At 45.9% G+C, this 24,931-nt stretch overlaps 3 protein-coding genes and 1 non-coding gene across 7 annotated transcripts; 3 read left to right on the top strand and 1 right to left on the bottom strand.

The window, feature by feature from the left end:
* Positions 1 to 317: 317 nt before the first annotated feature.
* Positions 318 to 18,816, bottom strand: Aif1 (allograft inflammatory factor 1). 3 transcript variants are annotated; one of them, XM_027921859.2, is made up of 7 exons: positions 18,708 to 18,816; positions 18,212 to 18,310; positions 1,763 to 1,824; positions 1,609 to 1,675; positions 1,222 to 1,263; positions 860 to 1,022; positions 318 to 562 (listed from the first exon to the last, which is right to left on the bottom strand). In XM_027921859.2, exons 1-7 carry the CDS (start codon positions 18,721 to 18,723, stop codon positions 478 to 480), a joined length of 534 nt encoding a protein of 177 aa, XP_027777660.1. In that variant the 5' UTR covers positions 18,724 to 18,816; the 3' UTR covers positions 318 to 477. The 3 variants fall into 3 exon arrangements, with proteins under 3 accessions (XP_027777660.1, XP_027777661.1, XP_071469632.1); XM_027921860.3 differs by lacking the exons at positions 18,212 to 18,310; positions 18,708 to 18,816 and adding an exon at positions 2,015 to 2,172; XM_071613531.1 differs by lacking the exons at positions 18,212 to 18,310; positions 18,708 to 18,816 and adding an exon at positions 2,007 to 2,172.
* Positions 10,846 to 10,949, top strand: LOC114080374 (small nucleolar RNA U13). Its single transcript, XR_003580605.1, has one exon. It is a non-coding gene; the product is annotated as a small nucleolar RNA U13 (small nucleolar RNA).
* Positions 15,609 to 16,062, top strand: Ncr3 (natural cytotoxicity triggering receptor 3). Its single transcript, XM_027921858.2, is given in 2 exon segments — positions 15,609 to 15,930; positions 15,933 to 16,062. Coding segments are annotated over 2 exon segments (447 nt in total). The 3' UTR covers positions 16,058 to 16,062.
* A 4,198-nt stretch (positions 18,817 to 23,014) lies between the features above and the next one.
* Positions 23,015 to 24,866, top strand: Ltb (lymphotoxin beta). 2 transcript variants are annotated; one of them, XM_027921856.3, is made up of 3 exons: positions 23,015 to 23,176; positions 23,580 to 23,847; positions 24,236 to 24,866. In XM_027921856.3, exons 1-3 carry the CDS (start codon positions 23,015 to 23,017, stop codon positions 24,736 to 24,738), a joined length of 933 nt encoding a protein of 310 aa, XP_027777657.1. In that variant the 3' UTR covers positions 24,739 to 24,866. The 2 variants fall into 2 exon arrangements, with proteins under 2 accessions (XP_027777657.1, XP_027777658.1); XM_027921857.3 differs by having other exon boundaries at positions 23,664 to 23,847.
* Positions 24,867 to 24,931: the final 65 nt, after the last annotated feature.

Below are 24,931 nucleotides of genomic sequence, written 5' to 3' on the forward strand. Positions count from 1 at the left end.
GGTCTCACTAAGTTGCTGAGGCTGGCCTTGAACTTGTAATCTTCCTGCCTTAGCCTCCTGAATTGACTACAGGTGTGTTCCACTATGCCAGGACTTTTTATTTTTGCCTAGAGTGGTCATGAATTTGCTATCCTCCTGCCCCTGCCTCTCAAATAGCTGGGCTTGAAGGTGTGTGCCACCACACATAGCTACAGAATTGTTGATAGATTGTTTATTTGAACAAGTCCTTGCTGTCTTTCCCTGGAAGATATATCATCTCTCTTTCCCAAGCCCAGGGGGAGAAAAATCCCCAAAATAAAAACCATACAGACTTGATCTGGAAGGGAAGGATAATTTATTTCGTTTGACTGGCTCACAATTTTGGTTTTTTGTTTTGTTTTGTTTTTTCATGTTGGGATCATTAGAAGCCCCTTCAATCTCGCTGTGGACATGCACATGTGTGTACACACACATAACACACACACACATACACACAAATTAGGGCAATTCAGAGATAGCCTTCTTAGCTGGGGGACCCGTTGGCTTTTCCTGTTCTCTTGCTTTCTCCTCATACATTAAGATCCTGGAAGAGACACAGGTATCAAGGAACACTTTTTTCAAGGGAACAAATCTTAGGCTGCTGTGAGTGTCTCAAGGGGACGGGGTTGTGAGGGTGGGAGGAGGAAGAATGAGAGCAGAGGTGGCAGTGCTAGGAGCTATGCAGAGGAATAGGGATGGGAAGAGGACCTTGGAAGAGTCCCTGTCACAATGGAAAAGTGGATGCTGAGTAATGTATAGCAGTTGAGGCTGGGGATAAGAGTAGGGCTGGGGGTGGACAAGAAAATGGTAAATATAGGGGAAGTTGGAAATGGACTCTTACATTTTTAAGATGGCGGATCTCTTGCCCAGCATCATTCTGAGAAAGTCAGGATAGCTGAATGTTTCCCCAGAGCCACTTGACACCTCTCTAATTAATTTCTTAAGCTCTAGGTGGGTCTTGGGGATCCCAAGTTTCTCTAGCATTTGCTTCAAGGACATGATATCTGGAGGGAGAGGATCAGGATGTGGAGAAGAAAGGGAATCCCCCTCTCTCTCTGCCTCCTTTCCCACCTCCAAATTCTCATTCTCCGTCCTCTTACTCTGGTAGGTAGACTCTCCCCCAAAGCCACAGGGAACAGAATAAGTGGAAGAGTTTTTCATCTGCCTAGGCCTGCACACTCCCCCAAATCACCCTTTTCTTACCAATATCTCCATTTCCGTTCAGGTCAAACTCCATATATTTTTCTGAATGAGGGAAGAAAGCAGATAGGGTAAGCCCTGGTTGTAGGGTCCAGGGAAGGGGATTGAGAAAGAGGTGGCTGACCAGCTGAGAAAGAAGATGTGGAAGAAGGAGGAGGGGCAGGCGGAGGAAGTAGGGTTGAAGGGTTGAGAAGCCCTGTTAAAGTGGAGGGAATTAGAGGGGCAAGCCAGGGAAAGGGACTCCAATGTGGGAGGGGAACAATCAAGGTAGGTTCTCCTTTTCCTACAACAAAGTCAATTCTGCGTTTTCATTGTCCCCTCTGGGTTCTTGTAGAAATCCTACCCCCAAGCCTACCAGGCCCCTTTCCACCCTAACAGTTTCCCCCTCACTCTTGAAGGCTTCCAGTTTGGAGGGTAGATCCTCATCAGTGCTGTATTTGGGATCCTCCAGGAATTGCTGTTGGGGAAAGGTAACAGCAGGATTGGCTCCCTCTGCCCCAGGGCTCCATCCCCCAGGCTCTGCCTCCTCAGGTCTTCCTTTTACCTTGTTGATCTCATTCAGTCTCTCTTCCTGCTGGGTCTTCAGTAGTCCAAAAGCTTTACCTCCTGAGGAGTACAAAGATTGATCAACCCTCACCCCTCCCTTACTCTCCGCACCCCCACACCCAGCCCAGGGTCACCCACAATTCTGTCCTGGAGCTCCCCCCTCCTTCCGCCTGCCCTAACCTAGCTCCCTGGCCCAGGGCTGCCCACCTCCTTGTTCCCATTGCAAGCTCCAGCCTTTATACCTCCCTACCCTGTAAATCCCTGGTTTGGCTCATAGCTCAGCAGATGCCCGTGGCAGGTGGCAGGTGGCAGGTGGCAGTAGGGAGAGAGAACCAGACTGGCTCTGTCTGTTAGTCTGCCGGCTCTTCTCTCCCACCAGTCTCCCCTGAGGCCTCCCTCCCAAACTTCCCCTTTCTCCTCATTCCCCTCTTTGCTACCTCTTAGATCTCACTTCCCCATCAACTTCTGCTGACACCAGCACCCCAGGAAGAAGGGGGAGTAGGCATAAAAAGGACATGAAAAAAGAACATTCTATAAACTCCTTTTGTGTGTGTGTATATGTGTGTGGCAGTGGGGATTGAACCCAGGGATATCTACATCCATAGCCCTTTTTTTTTTTTGGAGGTGGGTACTGGGGACTGAGCCACACCCCCAGCCCTATTTTGTATTTTATTTAGAGACAGGGTCTCACTGAGTTGCTTAGCGCCTTGCCATTGCTGAGGCTGGTCTTGTGATCCTCCTGTCTAGCCTCTGGAGCCTCTGGGATTTCAGGCATTCACTACTATGCCTGGCCCATAGCCCTTTTTATTTTTAATTTTGAGACAGGTTTTGCCAAGTTGCTGAGGCTGGCCTTAAATTTGCAATCCTCCTGCCTAGCCTCCTGAGTAACTAGGATTACAGAGTAGTGGGATTACAGATACGTGCCATCATTCCTGGCTTCTTCTTCTTCTTCTTTTGGGCTTAAGTGATCTTCCTATTTTAGCTTCCTAAGTAGATGGGACTACAGGTACTCTACTTTGCTCAATTCCACTCCTGTGTATGCTGGGGATTAAACCCAGGGTTTCATACCTGCTAAGCAAGTACACTACCACAGAGCTACATCCAAACCTTTTTATTTTATTTCAGACAGTTTTTAAATTTGTCTCACTAAGTTGCCCAGTCTGGCCTCAAACTTGTGATCCTATTACTTCTGCCTCATGAGCATGTTAGATTACAGATGTATTGAAATAATTTTTTTGGGGGGTGCTTTTTTTGTTTCTAAGTTTTTTTTTTTTCCATTACTGGGGATCCAACTCAGGTCCTCCTCGATCATGCTAGTCAAATGCTCTACCACTGAGTTATATCCCTTATGCAAAGAAATATTTTGATAAGCTATTGAAGATATGGGGGAAGGACAGTAAGATCCCAGGGCATTTATTATCAGGAATAAACAAATATTTCCCTTGAATAAGTCATGATATTCAGATAACTATAAAGTTTTGAACTTTGTTAGGTTTCATTAGTCTGGGCACATGGGTTAGGATAGGGAGCCAAGGGAGGGCTGGCTGAATTTTTCTGCACTGTGGATGGGAGAAGACTCTGAAATCCATGGACAATCCAGGAAGGTGGTGAGATAGATACAGGGCCTAGCAATAGAGGGAACCCTCACTCCTGGCAGTTCTAGAGGGGCACTTGGAAACATGGAAATGCCTAATGGAGGATTTAATTTATTTGCTTTAGGATGTGCAATGTCACCTCATCTTGTCTTCTTTGAAATCCTTGTTAAAATGTAAAGAGTTCAGGACTTGAAGAGTTCAGAACTTTGTAGTACTGGGGATTGAGCTCAGGGTGACTCTACCACAGAGCCATATCCCCAGCCCTTTTTATTTTTATTTTTTCAGACAGGGCCTCACTAAGCTGCTAAGGCTGGCCTTGAACCTGGGATCCTTCTGCTTCTCAGCCTTCCTAGCCACTGAGAGATTACAGGTGTGCACCCAGTGGAATTCAAGAATTTAAATAGATACTCAGCGAAACTGAAAGTGGTTCTCAAACTGCAGAGAAGCTGACATCACAAGCACCAGCTTGCACACCCCCCGACCCCACCCCGTGTATGTGTGTGTGTGTGTTTTAAGGGTGCTGGTCACCATGGATTCAGCAGAGTGTGTGAGTACTTTCTAATAAATGCCCTCCCTAGGCATAGCCTTTCTCCCTTTTCTACTCTTCACTTCACTTTCAGGAAAGTGAGGAGACAGCATCCCCCTCACTGAGTCCTCCTTGTCCAAAGTCCTTGCCCTGGGCCCCACCACCCTGTCCCAGTACTGATGTAGACCCCTTTCCTTCTGCTGTCTTCTCAGCTACTTCTGCTTCATAGCTGAGTTTTCACTTCTCACTGCCTCTTCCTGACTGAGATGGGGTGGGGATGCCGGGGTGGACTCTTGACTTCTTGAGTTCCCTTTGTAGCAGCTTCAGAGAGACTCAGCCCCTGCCCTCCCAGTGCTCTCTCTGCCCGCTTGGGGCAATTTGCTTCTCTATTCATGCATTTATTCAAACATTTATTGAGTGCCTGCCTATTATATGCCATGCATGCTTCCAGGGCTGATGAACCAAACAAATGAAAACTCTTGTCCTCATAGTCAGTCAAATTGGGGAAGGAAAACAATAAGTATAAAAAAGTATATTAAAGGTGAAGGAGGAGGGGCTGGGGATGTGTCTCAAGCGGTAGCACGCTAGCCTGGCATGCGTGCGGCCCGGGTTCGATCCTCAGCACCACATACAAACAAAGATGTTGTGTCCGCCAAAAACTAAAAAATAAATAAATAAATATTTTAAAAAAAGGTGAAGGAGGAAAAGTAGGGACGGAGGATAAAAATGCCATGTGTAGAGTGCAGTTTTGAATAGAGTAAGCAGTGAAGGTTTCTCTGAGAAAGTGATATTTAAGCAGATTTCAAAGAGGTGAGGGAACAAGTTGTGTGGCTTTAAGAGTAAAAAGGAAAAATACACTATTTATCTTTTTTTTTTAAATATTCATTTTTAGTTTTAGTTCAATATCTTTTTTTTTTTTTTACATGGTGCTGAGAATCGAACCCAGTGCTTCACACATGCTAGGCAAGCACACTACCACTTGAGCCATATCCCCAGCCCTACACAATTTATCTTGTTGTTCATAACACTTCATGTGGGATTCCCCCAACACCAACCAATTCTCCAACTCTTTGTTGGATACTTTGGTGTCCTACAATTTAATTCAGTTCTGATACTATCTACCAATCCCACAAGTCAAAGGGCTTCATCCCATAAGACCCCTCACCCCCAGTTAGGATGCTTACAAGTTTCCACCTCTTTTTTTTTTGGGGGGGTGCTGGGGATTGAACTCAGGGGCTCTCACCACTGACACACATCCCCAGCCCTATTTTGTATTTTATTTAGAGACAGAGTCTCACAGAGTTGCTTAACACCTCGCTTTTGCTGAACTTGCGATACTCCTGCCTCAGCCTCCCAAGCCTCTGGGAATACAGGCATGGGCCACTGTGCCCAACACAAGTTTCCACCTCTTATACTTCTGGCCAGTCAGCTACAAACTAGAGGAGGGTATGATCCGCTCCTTGAGTTCAATAATTTGCTAGAATGGCTCACAGAACTCAGGGAAACACTTTATTTATGTTTACTGATTTGTTATAAAGAATACAACTCAGGACATAGAAGAGATGCATAGGGCAGGTACTGGGAGAGGAGTAGGGAGCTTCCATGTCCTCCCTGGGCATGCCACATTCCCATCACCTCCATGTGTTCCCCAACCTGGCAGCTCTCTGAACCCCATCCTTTTGAGTATTTATGGAGGCTTCATCACACAGACAAGACTGATTAAAACACAGCCATTGGTGGGAGGGAGGGCCGAAAGCCCCCACCCCCTACCACTGGGGACTGAACCCAGGGCACTCTACCACTAAACTACATCCCCAGGCCTTTTTAATTTTTTCTCAGATCTTTTTTTTTTTTTAAACCAGAGATTGAACTCAGAGGCACTCGACCACTGAACCACATCCTCAGCCCTAGTTTGTATTTTATTTAGAGACAGGGTCTCACTGAGTTGCTTAGTGCCTTGCCAGCCTCCCAAGCTGTTGGGATTACAGGTGTGCACAACCATGCCCAGCTCTCAGATCTTTATACACACACACACATATTAATTGTTTATAGATATTTATTTATTTATATGTGGTGCTGAGAATTGAAACCAGTGCCTCACACATGCTAGGCAAGTGCTCTACCACTGAGCCACAACCCCAACCCATTTTTCTCAGTTCTTTCTAAAAGTTTTATTTTGAGACTGGCCATGAACTTGTGATCCTCCTGCCTCAGCTGAATTGCTTAGGGCTCACTAAATTGCTGAGGCTGGCTTTGAACTTGCAATCCTCCTGCCTCAGGCTCACAAAGCACGGAGATTAAAGGCATGCGCCACTGCACCCAGCTCAACAATAGATTTTTTTATGTGTCTCTGTTGCTTCTAATATACACTCAAATTTGAGAGCAGATATCCTGAAGAAATAGAGCAGTTCCTGAGCTTGCAGGGCTTTCCAGGTATTGCCTGAAGGTACTAACATAGCTTAAGGACCTGTCATTGGGTGCTGGGGCTGCTCAGGAGTAGGGACAGAATGCTGACTTAGTTCCAAAAAGGGAACCACTGGAATCCTATGTGAATAGAGCTACTTTGTCAGTGCCCTGTGTTGTTAAGGGCCCTTGTTATGATTCTGTGCTCTCCAGGGGACTGCTATTTAAAGTTAGGTTCCATAGAGTGTGCTTACAAGAAGAGAATGCACTGGAAGGGAACACACTAGCTTGGAGTAACCATCCCCCTGGCTGTCTCCCCACAAGGTCACCTCAGGCATACCTAAACCTCAATTAAGGACAATACTCCTCTCTAGACCCTACCTCAGGAACAGTTCTTACGACTGTCTTCTGGGTTTCAGTAGCCCAGAAGAGAGATTTCACATGAGCTGTGAAACTGTCCTATGTCTGTGTTTTGCTTTGTCAAAGACCACTTCACAGTTTAAAGATCTTATTCAAGCTAAGCAACAACATCTTTTGTACTGATATGTCTTTATTAAATTTAAACTTCAACTTTCCTGGGTTTCAAATGTTATCTTTTATTTAATATGGCAATAAAGAAGTACATGATTTATTCTATTGCAAGTTTGCAGGGTTTTATTAATATTTTGGTAAGTGGAATGCAATTCACTGGGTCTATTTTGGTTTCTATATTATATATTTTGTGTTTTACTAGAATGCCAAAGGGATGTGTGGCACCAAATAAGTCAGAACCCCTGTTGGAACTTCCCTCTCTTTTCCTTCCTTTGGGCCAGGGTAGCACTATCCCTTGCATTTCCCAGCAGTCACCCACACCTTTGTAAATAAAATGTCTTCTTCCAATTGTCCTAATTTGTGGGTGCTGTTTCCTGTGGAACCCTGATTGACACAGTGCTTGTGTGTATCTGGAGGGAGAACAAGGGGCTGGGAAGAAATAGATCTCTGCAGTGCAGTTTCTTGTTGTAAATGAACAAAAGGATATCCTGATGTCTGTAGCACTGCTGGAGTGTGGTTACTGAGCAGCTGTTCTTGAAGTAGGAAAATAAGTCAGGGTTCAGAGCCTTCAGGGCACAGCCTGTAGAACCCAAACCAGTTCACCTGCTGCCATTGCCAGAAGCTTTTCCTTGTCTACAAAGTCTCCATGTAGGGCTTTGAGAGGAATGTGACAGCAGTTTATTTCTAAATCTCCCCCTTGTTTCCTGGAATCCATATAGAGCAATGAAGAGAATGGACACACACACACACACACACACACACACACACCATTTTCAGTAAAGCTGAGAAGCACAGAAGCTACAAATTCCAAATTATGTATATGTGTGTCTAAAATCCAAGTTGGGCAGGCAGTTCCCAACAGCGCGGCAGAGAAGAGCTGCACTGAAGGGTCCTGGTGACTTCGGTATTGGCAAATACCTACTCATTCCTGGGAGGAAAGGCTTCACCCTCAGAAGGAAAAATCGAGAGCAGGGTTGCTAGAATAGAGGAAAGACTGGGGTAGGTGGAGAGAGAATGATTAAAATGCCCAGAGGGACCCAGAAATGGCAGATCTCAGAACATGCTAGCAAAATTCTTTGAATACAGAGTGAAAATCCTTCACAGAGTGCATCTTTTTAGGTGTATGGGGTGATAACAGTCTGTGGGAGCTGCTGTGAAACACAGAAGCATGGAAAGGTTTGCAGAAGCAGAGCAAGTACTGGCTATACAAAGGTGCCAGGTTTTAAGGAAATAAACTCATTATTGTAGCAAAAGAGTCTTTGAATTTGTAAACCAGGAAAGCTGTTCTGAATCCTCTCCTACCCTTTACAAGGCCCTCCTGTTAATCATTCAGAAAAATCTACCATTTAAGTATGAGTAGCAAAAAGAAATGACTAAAACTTCTGTACAACTAATCAGGAGAGCCGAGTGCGGTGGTGCACACCCGTAATCTCAGTGACTTTGGAAGGTGAGGCAGGAGGACTGCAAGTTTGAGGCCAGCCTCAGCAACTTAGCGAGGCCCTGTTTCAAAATAAAAAATAAAAAGGGCTGGAGATGGGCTCAGAGTTTAAATACCCTGGCTTCAATCCCCAATACCCCCCCAAAAAAAAGGGGGGAGAAAAAAAAAGAGCAATGAAACTTATCAGAAATGTAGTGCTAAAAGCAGATGGAAATTCAGCCCAAAATTCCATCATGAACAGAAAAACAAAACTTATCATCTTAGCAATGCAAGCAGGCCACACATCAGAAATACAACTACTCAGAGAAGAGACTACAGGTAACAGGAGACTATGAATGGGAGCAGGAGGCAAGAAACAGCAGAAAAATACAAAGCCATTTCAAAAAGAAACATTTTTTCCACATACTAGGCAAGCATTCTACCCCTGAGCTACATCGCCAGTACGTCTGTCCCTTCCTTCCTTTTTTTATCCATCTCATTTGTAGATGGACAAAATTCCTTTATTTTATTTGTTTATTTTTTTAACTATTTTTTAATATTTATTTTTTAGGTGTAGATGGACACAATACAATGCCTTTATTTATTTATTTATTTTTATGTGGTGCTGAGGATCAAACCTGGGTCCCACCTGTGCTAGGTGAGCCGCTCTACCTCTGAGCCACAATCCCAGCCCTATTTGTTTATTTTTATGAGGTGCTGAGGATCGAACCCATTGCTTCGTGCATGCTAAGCTAACACTGCCACTGAACTACAGCCCCAGTCCTACATCCCACATTTTTAATAGGCAGTATTATCTCTGTCATTCAATTCAAAATTCAAAATATTTTAAATTCTACTATAATATTTTCTCTAAACAGATATTTTCTCTAAAGAGAGATATTTTCTCTAGACAGAAAATATTAAATGCATTTAAATTATTAAAATATTAAAAGCATTTAAATTATTTAGAATGGGATTTTATTTTATTGTGGTGCTGGGGGTCCAACTCAGAGCCTTACTCATGCTAGGCAAGCACTCTACCACTAAGCCACATCCTCAGTCTTGGAAGTAGATAACTTCAAAGATAGCTTATTTTATTTTATTATTATTATGTGTGTGTGTGTGTGTGTGTGTGTGTGTGTGCGCGCGAGCGCGCGTGTGCATGCACATGCTCACTGGCCCTGCTAGAGACTGAACCCAGGGCTGCTCTACCACCTTTTTTATTTTATTTTTTTTTATCCTGAGGGCATTGCTAAATTGTCCATATAGGCCTTAAATTTTTTGATTTTCTAGCCTCAGCCTCCTGAGTCAATGGGATGACAGCTGAATTTTGAAATTTAAAAACCTACATGAATTGTGCATGGTAGCCCATGCCTATCTTCCCAATGACTTAGGAGGTTAAGGCAGGAGGATCACAAGTTCATGGCCAGCCCCAGCAACTTAGTGAGACTCTGTATCAAAATAGAAAATAAAAAGGGCTGGGATGTGACTCAGTTGTAGAGAAGTGATTTCAATCCCTAGTTCCCCTCCAAAAAGAATTAGAAATGTGTTTTTAAATTTTCCTGACATGTGCCAAGCAGCCTGGTAGAGTCAAGGATGCCTTCTAAGTGGAGGGGCAAAGGGCCCCAGATGGAAGAGATGAGTGTCTCACTGCTGGCCTTGTTCACTCTCTTAACAAGGAGAAATGGGGGAGAAGGAGAGCAAGGAAGATAGGGTCAGAGAAAGTGTGCTAATGAGGAGGGATGGAAGGAAAAACACGGAGAAAGATGGGGAAGCAAAAAGAGGTGTGGAGAGAGATGGGGACTGTGTGTGTGTGTGTGTGTGTGAGAGAGAGAGAGAGAGAGAGAGAGAGAGATGGAGGCAGATGCGGGGTGTGGACAGAAAGATGGAGAAGAAACAAGTGATATGAATAAAGGTGGTGAGACAGAAAGAGACATGAGAAATGAGGGAGAGATAAGAATAGGGTGTTTGGCCCACAGAAGTCACTTATTGAAAGCATCACTAAGCCATATGCAATGGCACACACCTATTGTTTTAGCTATTTGAAAGGAGTTTAAGGTCAGTCTGTATCACAGAGCAAGGCTATCTCTCAAAAAAAAATAGAAGTAAATATAAATGAACATATCAATAAAAGTGTTGCTGAATAAATGAATGGACTTTGTTGCTCAGCAAAGAAGGAGTGGAAAGACTACCGAGCAGAATGCACATTATTTATCAGAAAAAAAAATTGTACTGGTTTCATCCAAGATGACAAAGGCCTTAACCAGCAGTGGGAATGAAGAGGTGGGGAAAGACACCTGATATATTTCAGAGGCAGCATGGACAGGACTTGAAGATTGTTTGGATGGAGGAACTGAGGGAGAAGGCATAGTAGGATCAATTCCAGGTTTGGGACCTTAAATGCCTGGGTGGATAGCTTCCACTCATTGAGACAGGAATTTTAGGAGGCTGACATGATTTGGGTAGACACTGATGATTTTGAAATGCCTATCGAACATTTAGGAGGACAGATAAATATTCTGGGCTTAGTCTCAAGAAAGACGCTGAAGGTAGAAATATAGATTGGGGACTCATCAGAGAATAAGCAGCAATTAAAACTGTGGCTATGGATCCTTTTATGATTCATAAATATGATGGTTGGGTTTTCACACTATTGTGTGAGATGTGCTATTCTGAAATCCTATTATGATATTGGCACATGAACCACCTGATGTAAAAGAGAAACTTTCTGTGAACCCATTGCATTTGCTCCAAATTTGTTGAATGAAAATGGGAGAAACAATACAAAAGTTCTGCAACAGGAGGATGGTGTGAAGGTACAGGAGTGTGTGTAAGGTACAGGAATTTGGGGGCTTCCCTGGTGACAAGCTCTAAGATATAAGTCATATAGAGTCAAGCTGATGGTTGGAGTAGAGGAAGTGAAGCAACTGTGAAGTTAAGGATAAATCAATGGTTGCTTCTGGGAGGGGATATGGATTGACCAGAAAGGGGAATGGGGGATTTGCTGGGCTTTTGGGAACTGCAGCGTGGTTTACATGGGCATATATATTTGTCAAGGGTCATCAAACTCTTCACTTAAATCTATGCTATATCAATGTTAAAAATGTCATTTTTGTGGGCATTAAGTCCACTAATAGGAAGATGAAAAGTCAGGTCAAGCTCTTTAAAAAATTTTTTTTGATACTGGGAATTGAACCCAGGGGTGCTTTACCACTGAATCACATCCCCAGGCTCTCCCCACATTTTTTATACTGGGGATTGAACTCAGAGGCTCACTGAGACACATTCCCAGCCCTAGTTTGTATTTTATTTAGAGACACAGTCTCACTAAGTTGCTCAGCGTTCTGAGGTTGCTAAGGTGAACTTTGAATTCTCGATCCTCCAGCCTTAGCCTCCAGAGCTGCTGGGATTACAGGTGTGCACCACCTCACAAGGCTCAAGTGCAACTCTTTATGAATGTGAGGGAGTTCTGCAATAGGAGGATGGTGTGAAGATACAGGAGTGTGTGTAAAGTACAGGAATATGGGGGGACTCAGGCCTGAGGGATGCTGACAGCCAAAAGGCAAGACCGAAAGTGGTAGAATCAGATGCTGTGAACCTTGAAGAGAAGCTGTTTTCAGGCGTAGAAAGTGTGACAATCTGAGAGCCATTCATTAGCTGACAATCATTGACAGGAACTTAGCCAGAGGAAATTCACCCCTGCCCATCCTCCAACCAGGCCACAGCTGTTTTTTCTTTCTTTCTTTCTTTCTTTTTTGCCAGGAAAGTACTCTACCACTAAGTCAGATCTCAGCAAGAGTTTTCTTTTGAAAAATTCCATCCTTGTGTCCACCAAGCGGATTAACCTAGTAGTTCCCATCCTGCAGGTTACACTTCCCTACAAGTTCTCAGAGTTATTTGAAGGGGTCCTCAAATCCTTACACATAACGGGATTTATTCTAAATGAAATAAAGAAAAAAACCCCTAAGTACTGTATTTAGAATCCACAGCATTCCAAGCTATGATGAATGGTTTGGAGGTCTTGGGTAGAGAGAAGGACATCCTTGAGTTCAGTCTCAGCAATAACTCTGTTCACCTTATCCCAGGACTGGGGAAATCTGAATCACTGTACACTGAACATCTGATGCAGAGGGATCTGGGAGTTTACAGGAGAGACTCCCATTTTACAGATATGTAAGTAGTGGAACTGGGACTCCAACTTAGCCTGACTCGGCTTCTAAGCCACATGGACCTGGGACATGGAATACTTCCACATGTGAGTATCTGGTGGCCCATTCCATGTCCCCACTAGTGTTGACCTTGCCTTGCTCCCCAAACTGTGGCTTTCTCACAGTTGAAGTAGAAGAGATAATTTTCTCCACATTGACTTTTTGGGGTGGGTTTGGGGGTTGATAGAAGGAGACAAAGTAAGGGACAGGGAAGAAACTGGAAATGAGGCCCAGAGGAGTAAAACTACCATGAAGTCTCATGTCTTTCATGCCCTGTGACCAGCAGGGGGCAGCTCTTGCCTTGCTAAGGCATCTCAGTCCCACATGGTCCAGTTAGATGCCCTGGGAGGTAGCTTTTCCATTGCTGAACAATGACTGACTCAATACTTCTCAGACTTTGTGGCATGTGTGGTTGTCCAGGTGGCTCAGGGAGGTTAAACTATGTGTTCAAGATTATGTTACTAGTTTGTGAGGGAGCTGGCATTTGAACCCAGCCTGTTCCAAGCCAGCATTTTTACCCCTGAGGTTACTGCTTCTCTAAAAGAAAGCTCTGAGTTGCAGTGATAGGTGGCAACATATCTAAGAACTTATTTCAAAATAGAACTATAAATAGGGGCTGTGGGTATAGCTCAGTTGGTAAGAGTGCTTGACTCACATGTACGAGGCCCTGGGTTCAATCCCCAGCACCAATCAATCAATCAATCAATACATGCTTACAGTTTAAAAAGGTTCCACCTGGTATATTACATGTAATGCTTGTTTTCTGTATGCTGTGTTATGTGCAGTATACATAACCAGGTGTGTGGCATACTCTTGTACTAATCCCTATATAAACTCAAAGTTATGTGTAATGTGATGTGTCTTTCATTTGTGTCTGTAAAATACAGAGTGGATTTCCCAGTGGGTAAGCCTGTATAGAAGGCAGATAAACAGACCTCCAGTAGGAGTGGATTCCTGTAATGGAGATCTGAATATGAATGAGTCCAAACTCCATCAGCAGCACTCACTCCTCTGCCAAACCACCCAATCAACACTATCAGAGTAAAACAGGCTATGTAAATGTAGCTTCTCCACAAAGTCCCTGGTGCCCGCCTCCTATCATCAATCAGCTTGCTTCTCTAATCCTCTCATTTATAGAAATCCTAGGGCAGTCCTGGGGGGAAGGGGGAGGGCCAGAGTTCAGGGAAGGAATTGGGGGCAACGATGGGCTTGGGCAAACTTGAGCAAGGGGGAGGGGAAGGAGGTTAGCTTTGGGGCCCAGTAGGGCTGCTGGAGGCTTATTCTGAGTAAAGGGTTGGTCTTCTTGAACCTCAGAAGCAGAGGGAACCACATCCTGGTCTCACCCACCCTTGGGCTACCAGCCATCTAAGCTCCACCCTGCTCCTTGCATGTGGGCCATGTGCCCCACCTCCCAAAGTTCCAGACATCTTCAGCAGCAGCATCTTCTTTCCTCAGGGAGGCATGCATTTGGTACCCAAGGTCCCAGGCAGTCAGGTCCTTAGCAAGTGATGCGTGAGTTCTGTTTGTCCTAAAAAGCTTTCTATCCCCCATCTGGTGACCAAAGATCTGACCACAAGTGATTGAGGACCTCCACCCAGGTTCTCCTCAACAACTGGAGCATCCTTCAACATGGCCTGGACGCTATTGCTCATCTTTATTATGGTCTATCCAAATGACAGGGTATTTGCTCAGGACCCTTAGGGGTGTGGGGCTGGGAGGAGGAGGCTAGGGGGAGGCTGGACTTAGATGCCCTAGGGGAGCAAGCTTGGTAGGGCTGAACCTTGTGCCCTGAGGGGAGCTGTGGGCACTTCCCCTCACCTCTGTTAGTTGATGCCAGTAGACAGTAGGTTCACAGTCCCTCTAGGTCTCTGGCTTACTGCAAGTGTTATTCTAAATTTCCATGCCAGAGACCTTTTCTTCTCAGTTACCTTCCTAGTAAGATAAAGTTGAAAGAACCAGTAAAAACGGCTGCAAGGAAAGAAGGAAGAAAAGGACCAGAATTTTGGTTTATCTTTTTTGTAGGATTTTCATTTGATGTTTAAGAAGTGTATTAATCTGGGCTTATTAGCTAGGATCTGGATATATAATTAGGAGTTCAGGAGTCCTAATTAAGTCTAACATACTTTTTTTAGTGAAACCTATTTTAATTAACAGAGATTGCTTAACTATCAGGCATATTAGTTAACTAAATACAGGGCTTCTTAGGTGTAGATTCCATTCTCAGCTTCAGCCACCTGGGAACCTAAGGCAAATTCTTAGGCCTCTGTCCAGACTCTAGGGGCCAACCAAGGAATCTGTTTCAACAAAGACTTTGGCGTGTGTGTGTGTGCGTTGTAGTCCCAATTACTCAGGAGGCTGAATGGGGAGGATCCCTTGAGCCCAGGGATTTGAGGCCAGCCTAGGCAATAAAGTGAAATTCAGCTCAAGGGGGAAAAAAAAAAGTACAAACAGGTAATTTAGGGGAATTCCCATACACAGTCAGGTTTGAGAATCACTGAAATAGAATGATGGGGGAAATTTTTCCCTAATTAGATAATTTAACTGGAGATTTTAATAATTGATTTAATTAATCAATATGGACAAGTTCAATGAGGATTTCAACCAATCTCAGCTATGTCTTCACCTGGAAATTTAATTAGTTAATGCTCTAACAAAAAACATAGCAAAGATGGTTTACTATTATGGAATGTTATTAGTACTAAAGTAATTCCTGAAATAATATCATGATGATATTAGTTAGCTAGGCAGCCACATTCAATACTGAGTTGCAATTGCACCATGGTAGCATAAATTCAGCAAGACAAGTCCTTTGTGAAGGCAGTTGGAGAGGGTGAGGGTGAGAATTGGAATGGGAAAGACTTTGAAAAATGATTTAATGAACAATGTTAAGAAATTAAATTAGCGGGGTGCGGTGGTGCACACCTGTAATCCCAGCAGCTCCGGAGGTGAAGGCAGGAGGATCACAAGTTCAAAGCCAGCCTCAGCAATTTAGCAAGGTGCTAAGCAACTCAGTGAGACCCTGTCTCTAAATAAAATACAAAATAGGTCTGGGGGTGTGGTTCAGTGGACGAGTGCCCCTGAGTTCAATCCCTGGTACCCCTGCCCCCTAAAAAAGGAATTAGTAAACTAGTAAAGAGGGAAAGATTTAATGAGACACCCAAAGCATGTGTCTGTGTGCCTTACAAAGAGGGACAGTTGGGATATTCACTCCAAGCTCTTTTCTCTTGGAGAAACTAGAGAGGCATCTCTGGATTTTCTCTCTGTCCCCAGGATCCTGTATTCTCTGGGTGTTCTCTGCAGCCCTCCCGCCCTGCTCCTTCAATGCCAGCAGAGGGAGACCAGCCATTGGCTCTGTCACATGGTACCAAGACAAGGTGGCCCCTGCGAAGGAAGTGAAGAACAGAACCCCACAGTTCAGGGACCGCCTGGTTCCCCTTTCTTTTTCCCAATTCCTCTGTGACCACCAGGCTGAGCTGCACATCTAGGACACCAAGGCCAAGATGCTGGCGTCTATGTGTGCAGGGTGGAGGTGCTGGGCCTGGATGTTGGCACAGGCAATAGGACTCAGCTGCTGGCAGAGACAATACGGCATGGGGAGGCAGGACCTCCTTGACTGGAATGTCCCTGGAAATCAGGAATCCTACCCCTGCCCTTGTTAACTAAGCCCCTTCCTCTCCACTGCCCTCATGCAGGACCTCATGGGCTAAAGATAAGCACAGTGTTCCTCCTTCAGGCTGGATTCTATGCCTTTGGTTTTCTCTCCATGGCAGCACCCTCTCTTACCAGAGCAAATGTGAGTATGGAGCCTGGAGCAATTATGGAGGGATAGGAGGGGCAGTAAGAACTGGAGGAGGAAAGGACATACGTTATGAAGAGGAGAGCTTCAGTGTTGGGGCACTGAATGGCTCCTTTCATCTCTCCCACCAGGCCACTATCACATGGGGACATGCTGCCATTCCTTGGGTGGCCTCTGAGGAATGATTCCAGATCCTAGTGATCTCTGACCCTTTTCAAGAGACCCCAATATATCCTTCTCTGCCCCATAACTACCTCCTCCTTTAGAGTCTTGTATATTTTCTTCTTAATTTTCCAGATGCCCAAATCTGGTCCCCCTGGTTCTTAACTCTCTTCCCCTTAGGTCTGACCTGGACAGGTCCAAGGAGAGATCTCCCTGCAATAGGGCCTAGAGGTCCCTCCCAGCATTATCTGGAGCTTGTCCCAGCATTATCTGGAGTCTCAGCCAGGGAGGCTGAGACTGTGGCTCCTGAGAAATGGAGATTATCAAATTAATTATTCCTACTTGTCAATTGCTGATTTCAGCCAGACCCACAGACAATTTTCTGCTCCCAGGGAAGTTCAGTTCCTTAATACCTTTTTTTTACCCAATATTTATGACTTGACCCCAAAAAGAGTGGGAGCGAGCTACTTAAATCTGGATTGTTCTCATTTGGAATAGTGGTTCAAGATGGATTGAGAGGCCTGAGACACAGAAGTGGCAAGATCATGGTCTTTACTGAGTGAACCATAGGATGATCCTGACCACCCGCCTGGGGTGAGGGAGGTGTCTAGGGGTACTCAAGTGGGTTTGTTCTTGGCAATGCAGGCGTAGTCAGTGCTGTGGTCCTCCTTCATGCCTTCTGCTTCTCCTTCGACCTGATCACTGCCCAATATGGGTAACCTTTGCAGAGAGGCATAGTGGAGCTCTTGGTCTGGAAGGTGGTCCTGGCCAGGTAGGAGATGCTGATGGAAGGGTGCTGGGAACAGCACCCTCAGATCCTTCCCTGAGTACTGCCCTCAGCTCCCATCTTTCTTACCTCACTGATGCCTCAGTTTTCCTTTTTTTCTCTGAAGCTTCCCTCTTCCTCTCATTCTCCCTGTCTCCATCTTTCTCTCTCTGCTGACCTACGCTCCTATTCTTTTTTTGGTGCTGGGGATCAAACCCAGGGCCTCGTACGTGCAAGGCGAGCACTGAGCTATATCCCCGGCCCTGCTGTTCTTTTCTATTATTGCTGTTTCTCTTTGTGTCTCTCCATCTCTTGCTCCCCCCTGCCACCCCCCCTCCACCCATGCACACTTTTATTCCTACTCTCTTACTTTTTCCTTTTCTCTCATTTTCTGTCTCTCTCTTAATTTCTCTCATTTTTCATCTCTTTGTCTCTCTCATTCCATTCTCTTTCAATCTTATTTTCTCTGATCTTCATACCATATCTTTTTCTCTCTTCTTCTCAATTTCTTCTCTCTTTTTGCCTTTCTCTGACTTTCTCATGTTTCCACTGTCTCCCCTCTTTACTCTTGGCCCCCACCCCTCACATCAGCCCCCTGCACCCTCTTATCCCCCAACCCTGCTTGGGCTCTCTCTGACCCTCCCCTCCCTGCCCCAGACTCACCCATCTTCTCTCCAATCTTTTCACTGGAAGAAAAGAAGCAACTCAGCAAAGCCTTCCTCACTAGCTCTGCACCATCCCAGCAGTAGTTTCCTCACTTATTGATTCTGGTGGTTTCCAGGGACAAAGCCCTGCCCCCCACTTTTTCTTTTCTGCATTGCTGGGGATAGAACCCAGGGTCTTGTACATAGGAAACAAATGCTTTATCACTAAGCTACATCCCCAGCTCAGCGCTGGCCCTTTGCATATTCTTCTCTCACCTTTCCCACCCAACTCCCACCAGTCAGGACCTGTCAGGATTGATGGAGACTTTGGCCTCAGCAGTAGGAAGGATGTGGGTGGGCACTGCTATAGGTGACTGAGGAAATGAAGCTAGGGCTCACCTCTCCGACGGAGCAGACAGAGGCAGGTGAACAGAGTGACCACAAGCAAGAGCAGGAGCCCTCCCAGGCCCAACACCCCATAGTGGAAGAAAGGGCACCCTGTAGGGAAGAGGGGTAAGTATTAGAGGGTCTATTTCTCTTTTCAGCTTTCACATCCTCCTGGTTGGTTGTGGGCATCTCAATTTCCCTATCAGTTTTAGAGGCGGAAAAATATACTCTTAAAGATTTTTCACCCTAGACCTCATTATCTCACTTCCTACCAGAGTTATGCATCCCTTATCAGTTACCTTGCCTCATATCTGGGACCGCTCACCCCTGTGGCTTCCCACCACAGTCCCTGCTAATCCAGGACCTCTGTGGGGTCTCTTTCCCACCCACACCTGTGGTCCTTGGAAGCCTTGATCACCTACCATAAACCATCCATATCTCTTTTCACCCATTACTCCCTGCACACCCACAACCCTCCCTGTATAGAAGAGAAGGGCCCATTACTCACAGCTGAATGAACACATTAGGTTGAGGACTGAGAACTGGCCTGGAGATCAAGAAGCCTAGCCAGTGTTCTGACAGTCTTAATGACCTGGGCTAGTCACGTGTCTCAAGTTCCTTATCTGTGAAACAAGGGGCCCTGTGTTACAATCTTTTCCCTAGCTGAGGAGCCTCACCTATGTCCTAACCCTGAGATGGGCATTTTCCACTTGTTCCCACAGATTCTGAGAGTAGAGGGTAATATAGTATCCATTTATTTCCCAGGTCTAAGGAGTCTGAGTCTCAAGCATGGACTTTTACAGAGATATCTAGTCAGAAGTGGGTAGAGCTGGGGTTTGAGTTCTAGCCAACTCCAGAGCCCCCCACCTCCCTTCCCTCTAACCAAGGCTAGCCAGGTGGTTTAGAGGGGCCTCTCCAGCACTGGGTAGTTCTAGGAACTGGTGAAAGGGATGATGGAGGGAGAGGAGCCTGGAACTAGAGTGGGTGTGGGGGCTGTAGAAAAGTAGAGAGAAAAGTGTCCAGAGCCTCTCAGCTACTGTGGCCCAGTAGAACAGGTCTCTACTTGGCTGATACGGTGAACTGGGGCGTGGAAGAATTTCTGGGGCCCACAACTTCCCCTCAGGCACTTCCTGCACTCCAACCACTGGTTCCTGTTTGAGGGCAAAGAGGGGACTACTGACTTCACACCAAAGCCAGATGTACTGACTATGGTCTAAAACCAAGACTCTCCTGGGTTTAAGAGGAATTAGTTAGGGTGCGTGTGGGAAACAGAAGCCTGAGATGGCCATGAGGATGGTGGGAACAGAAATGGATTGTTTTTCATTTCCTTGGTCATCAGAGACTCAGGCTGGACAGAGGATTTCTTTAGGGCCTAGGGAATATCAAATACATGGCTTCTGACTCCCTTCTTCTTAACCTTACCTCACTCTGGGGTGTGGCCATCCTTACCCTAACCCCACAATTTCCCGGATGAGGGTCTCTACCTATTTCCAGCTTACCCTGAAGGGTGGATACATTGGCTAGAGACGCCTAGGTAGAAAGGAGAGTGGCCATCTCAGACATTCCTGCCCCTTCTCTGGTCTTAACCACCCCAACACAACTTTCCCAGCATTATTAGGAGAGGAAGTACATCTCTGAGGTCTAGGATTACAACATCTTTCCTTCAAGGTTCCCAGGCTGCGGGCAGTGAATAGGTCCCTCTCAACTCCAGTCATACTATTGATTATGCTAGTAGTCAGTGAATGTCCCCCTTCTCTAGAGGCCTTACCTGATTAACTTGTTCCCAGTTACCTTTCACTCTGCATCTGCTGAGAGCTCATGATCTCGGTTTATGCATGAGAACACACACAGCCTGGCTTCTACATTGGACCGAACTCTGATGACTTTAGGGTGACTCCTGGTCTTCTATATCTACAGCCAAGAATCCAGCAGGGTGCTTGGCTGGTTGATTAATAAGCAGGACAATCAGAGGTAGCCATACTGCTAATAGATGAAGGACAAAAAGTTGACAAGTTGTTGTCATAGGAGGTGGGGGTAATCCAGGAAGACTTCCTGCAGGAGGCAACATTCTGGTGCTGAGCACAGAACTAAGGGCAGTGATCCAAAACCCTCTGGATAGAGACCTGGGCAAAGGTCCCTTCATGATACTGTGATGGAGAGGGTGAAGGATGATGGAGGATTGTACTCCTGGCCTTTGGGAAAGGTAAAGACTATGAAGCTTAAGTGAAGGCAAGAGGTGAGGAAGAGATCTGGTGCTTGGGTTTATATGTATTTGCATTTTGTTTTTCAAATTCAGGAACTTTGTAATTGGACATGGTGCATGCCTGAAACCCCTGCCACTCAGGAGGCTAAGGCAGCAGGATCACAAGTTTAAGGTCAGCCCCAGTAACTTAGCAAGATCTTATCTCAAAAACAAACAAACAACTAGGTGTGTAGCTCAGTGGTAAAGCACCCCTGGGTTAAATCCCCAGTACTGCCAGAAAAAAAAAAAAGACTGTCTCAAAATGAAGTAAAAAGGGCTGGGATGTAAGCATGTATAAGACCTTAGGTTCAATCTCCAGTACCACAAAAAAAATAAAATAAAATAAAAATTCAGGAACTTTCTGTTACTTCTTACCACCACACCATCCTTAATGTTCCCCCTGCAGAACAATAGGACAATATTCAGGTATGTTTGTTTATTTTATATATTTTTTTAAAGTTCAAATGAAGAGAAAATTTGAAAGAATTATACAGCAAATATATCCTTACCACCCAGATTCTACAATTAAGAGTTTTCTATATTTTCTTTCATTCTTTATTTTTGGTAATAGGGATTAAAACCAGGGGCACTTAAAAACAGAGTCACATCCCTAGCCATCTTTATTTATTTATTTATTTATTTTTAAAACTTGGTTTTCTTTTTTTTTTTTAAACAGAGAGAGAGAATTTTTTTTTAATATTTATTTTTTAGTTCTCGGCAGACACAACATCTTTGTTTGTATGTGGTGCTGAGGATCGAACCTGGGTGCACGCATGCCAGACGAGCGTGCTACCGCTTGAGCCACATCCCCAGCCCTTATTTTTTTATTTTGAGACAGTGTCTTGCCAAAGTGCTGAAGTTGGCTTTGAACTTGGGATCCTCCTGCCTCAGCCTCCTGAATCACTGGGATTACCGATGTGTGCCATTGCATCTGGCCTGTATTTTTTTTAAAATACTTATTTTTTAGGTGTAGAGGGACACAACACAATGCCTTTATTTTTATATGGTGCTGAGGATCGAACCTGGGTCCCACCCGTGCTAGGGGAGCGCTCTACCGCTGAGCCACAATCCCAGCCCTGGCCTGTATTTTCTTTATCACACATTTATCTTGTGTCTTGTATCTTTTGAAGTTGCAAATGTTAGAACATGTCACCTCTAAACCCCATAGTGTGCTGATCACTGACTCAAGTTGAGTATATTTCTCCATTTCTTTTTTTTTTTGCCTGAGGAAGACAAAATTTACATATAGTAAAATGCACAAATTTGAAATGCACAAATTTTTTTGGGGGGAGACTCTAACTTAGGGCCTCACACATGCTGGGCAAGCATTCTCCCAATGATCTACAAGCCCAGACTGTCCATAAGTTTCTTAGCTAGCCTCTCTGTGCCTCAGTTTCTACTTAGGTTTTTATCAAGATTGAAATAATTATTATTAATAAAGTATGTAGATTGGTGTCTCACACGTGCTCAATGTTATTTGTGTATTAGCTATATTATTATTATTATTATTAGTGTTACTACTACTATTATTTTTTTTGTGTGTGGTGCTGGGGAATCAAACCCAGGGCCTTGTGCATGGGAAGCAAGGACTCTATTAACTGAGCTATATCCCCACTCCTACTACTACTATTATTATTGTTATTATCCTAACACAGAGAGATGTCATCAAGAAGTAGAGATGATCTGGGGCCATCTGAAACTTCCTAGGACCTGATCTTTTTTCCCTCAACTCTTTCCCACTGCCTGCTTCTTCCATTCATCTGGTCCTTCCTATTTTGTTTTGCTTATTCATTCATTTTTCCTTTCATGCATCTATTCATGAATATTTAGTAAGCATGTACTAATGGATGGAGCTCATTCTAGACTAAAGCTCTCTAAGGTGGGAATGTGCCTCATCATTCTCTGGTCCTTGATCTTTATAGCAAGGGAGGTAATACTGTATTCCTATCTCTCTTCAGCAAGTCAGCAGTCATTGGTGAGGCTGAGGCCTGCTTCAATTGCCATTGCTGTGAACTGGCTTAACTCTGCCTTTCCCACCTACTGCTAGGAGGATAGGAGTGAGCAAGGGAACGGAAGAGGTCAGCCCAGTGTGTGTATAGGTTTATTTCAGGAAATCAGACATGCATCCCTCAAGACCCCAGTTCTTGTCCTCCTACTCCAGCCCTTTACTTCAGGAAAGGGTTTGCAGCCCTCCTTCTAGCACCCATCTCTGAGGTATAGGAGAATGCAAAAGACATTGGAGAGCTGGAGTTCTGTATTGTCATTACAGTTTTGCTGTCTGATTTTCTGCAAGCTTCCTTTTCTCTCTGGGTCTCAATTTCCCTCCCTGTGAGCCAGAGCGAAAAGCCCCTCCATCTCTACTTTGAGACTGTCTCTCTACCCCAACTCCTTCCCCAGTTCAGAGAACCCAGGCATCCAGCTGCCCCACCCCAGCTCTGGGTAAACAGGAAGCTGGGTGAGGGGAGCAGGGGTGTGCGGAAAGTCCCAGCCAGGTGTGTGGGTCTATAGGGAGGGGGTGGCCCCACCCCTGAGGTATGAAAGCCCCCCTGTTCTGGTCCTGGTTCAGAGTCTGGATGGGAGCACTGGGGCTGCAGGGCCGGGGTGGGAGGCCCCAGGGGACGGGCTGCCTCCTGCTGGCTGTGGCAGGAGCCACTTCGCTGGTGACCCTGCTGCTGGCAGTGCCTATCACTGTCCTGGCTGTGCTGGCCTTGGTGCCCCAGGAGCAGGGAGGACTGGTGAGTGGCTGCAGCAGACCTTAAAGGGCTGCATCTTGCTGATGCTCATTGACCTCTGGCTATTACTGGGGTCTTTTGCATACCTGGCTCAACTGACTGGCTGTCTCTGGTGGAAATGTTATGTCTGTCTTTTTGCTGAATGTTTCCATGTTCCTGTACCGCTACTGTCTTGATGTCTCCAAGTCCCTTCCTGGTTGTCTATTTCTCTCCTCTCCTCTTCCCAAGACACACACAGACTCGTCTCTCTGCCCAAATACATATGTCTTGCTTGCTCTCCCTTCCAGGGAGATGTGTATTGGGGATGGTGCTGGAAACCCAGCCTGGGGTTTGGGTCCATAGTTGGAGGGGTGCAGTTGGCATCAGATGAATCTGAACTCTGGACACAGTTACCTTACCCAACCAGGTAATGGAGTCCGCAGGCCTGGGAGCACAAGCCCAGCAAGGACTGAGTAAGAGCAATGGACTCCCTTCCCGTCTGCATTCCCAGATACCCTCTTCCTCCAAGAATCCATTCCTGCGCCCTGGAGCCCTGTCCTCTCATGGGAAGCATCCATGGGTGGCCACCCTGCCCCCAATTGTGGCCTCTACACCAGTTCCAGGGTTTCAGCAACTGCAGGAAGAGAAGCCAGAAACAGATCTCAGTTCCAGGCTCCCGGCTGCCCACCTTATTGGTAAGGCTGTGGTCGACCTGAATATGCATTCAAATAGTCCAAGAGTGCCAATTTTTGTGGAGTCCCTCCATTCTGCGATTCCAATGCTGGATTTCCCACCCCTTCCACCACCTCTTGCCCCTAAAGTGCCCATCCTTCCACTAATTCCCCATTCTTGCTGCTTCCCGGAGCAGACAAAACTCAGCCTAGATCTTACCACAGCCCTCCGCACCCCACAACCCGGTGCCCTCAGCCCCCAGCTTGGATTCATTCCAAACGTAGCCTCGCCGCCCCCGCCCCTCCAGGCGTCGCGCCCCGCCCCCTCCTGCCTACCCTCCCTGAAGTCCCGTCCTCAAGCGGTGCTCTCAGCACCAGTTCCCCGAGAATCCACCCACCCGTCTTTCTGCAGGCGCGTGGATGAAGGGACAGGGGCTAAGCTGGGAGGCGAAGAAAGAAGAAGCGTTTCTAAGGAGCGGGACGCAGTTCTCTGGCGCCGAGGGGCTGGCCCTCCCGCAGGACGGCCTCTATTACCTCTACTGTAACGTCGGCTACCGGGGTCGGGCGCCACCTTCCGGCGCTGGCCCTCAGGATCGCTCCGTCACGCTGCGCAGCTCGTTGTATCGAGCTGGTGGCGCCTACGGTCGGGGCGCTCCCGAGCTGCTGCTGGAGGGCGCCGAAACCGTGACTCCAGTATTGGACCGTGCCGGGAGGCCACAGTACAGACCCCTCTGGTACACGAGCGTGGGGTTCGGCGGCCTGGTGCAGCTCCGGAGGGGCGAGAGGGTGTACGTCAACATCAGTCACCCCGATATGGTGGACTATAGGAGAGGGAAGACCTTCTTTGGGGCTGTGATGGTAGGGTTAGTGCCCTCTGCGTCCCTAGGAAAATGTCTGCATAGTGCGAATGTATGAATCGACCCAGGGATTGGGGACCCAGACGCCCGGGATCCCAGGGCAGTAAGAAAAATATAGGAAACTGTTTAGAAACTGATTTTGAACCCAATGAAAATAAAGAATGTAAAGCTTTAGTGCCGTCAGTACGGAAGAGATGCTAACGCGTCTTAATTCATAGTGGTGCAATGTGTTGGTTAATTGTTTTTGTGTC

Source organism: Marmota flaviventris, chromosome 6 (assembly GCF_047511675.1).
Source record: "Marmota flaviventris isolate mMarFla1 chromosome 6, mMarFla1.hap1, whole genome shotgun sequence".
Lineage (NCBI taxonomy): Eukaryota > Metazoa > Chordata > Mammalia > Rodentia > Sciuridae > Marmota > Marmota flaviventris.

What these genes read in the sequence shown, in the direction of transcription:
- Aif1 (XM_027921859.2), bottom strand. An exon ending in CTGTCTGCTCCGTCGGAGAG is followed by an intron (nt 1,825 to 18,211) that starts GTGAGCCCTAGC and finishes TGTACTCCTCAG; the next exon opens with GAGGTAAAGCTTTTGGACTA. An exon ending in CAAACTGGAAGCCTTCAAGA is followed by an intron (nt 1,264 to 1,608) that starts GTGAGGGGGAAA and finishes TCCCTCATTCAG; the next exon opens with AAAAATATATGGAGTTTGAC.
- Ltb (XM_027921856.3), top strand. Translation starts at nt 23,015, where the DNA reads ATGGGAGCACTGGGGCTGCAGGGCCGGGGTGGGAGGCCCCAGGGGACG. An exon ending in CCCAGGAGCAGGGAGGACTG is followed by an intron (nt 23,177 to 23,579) that starts GTGAGTGGCTGC and finishes TTACCCAACCAG; the next exon opens with GTAATGGAGTCCGCAGGCCT. An exon ending in CCCGGCTGCCCACCTTATTG is followed by an intron (nt 23,848 to 24,235) that starts GTAAGGCTGTGG and finishes GTCTTTCTGCAG; the next exon opens with GCGCGTGGATGAAGGGACAG.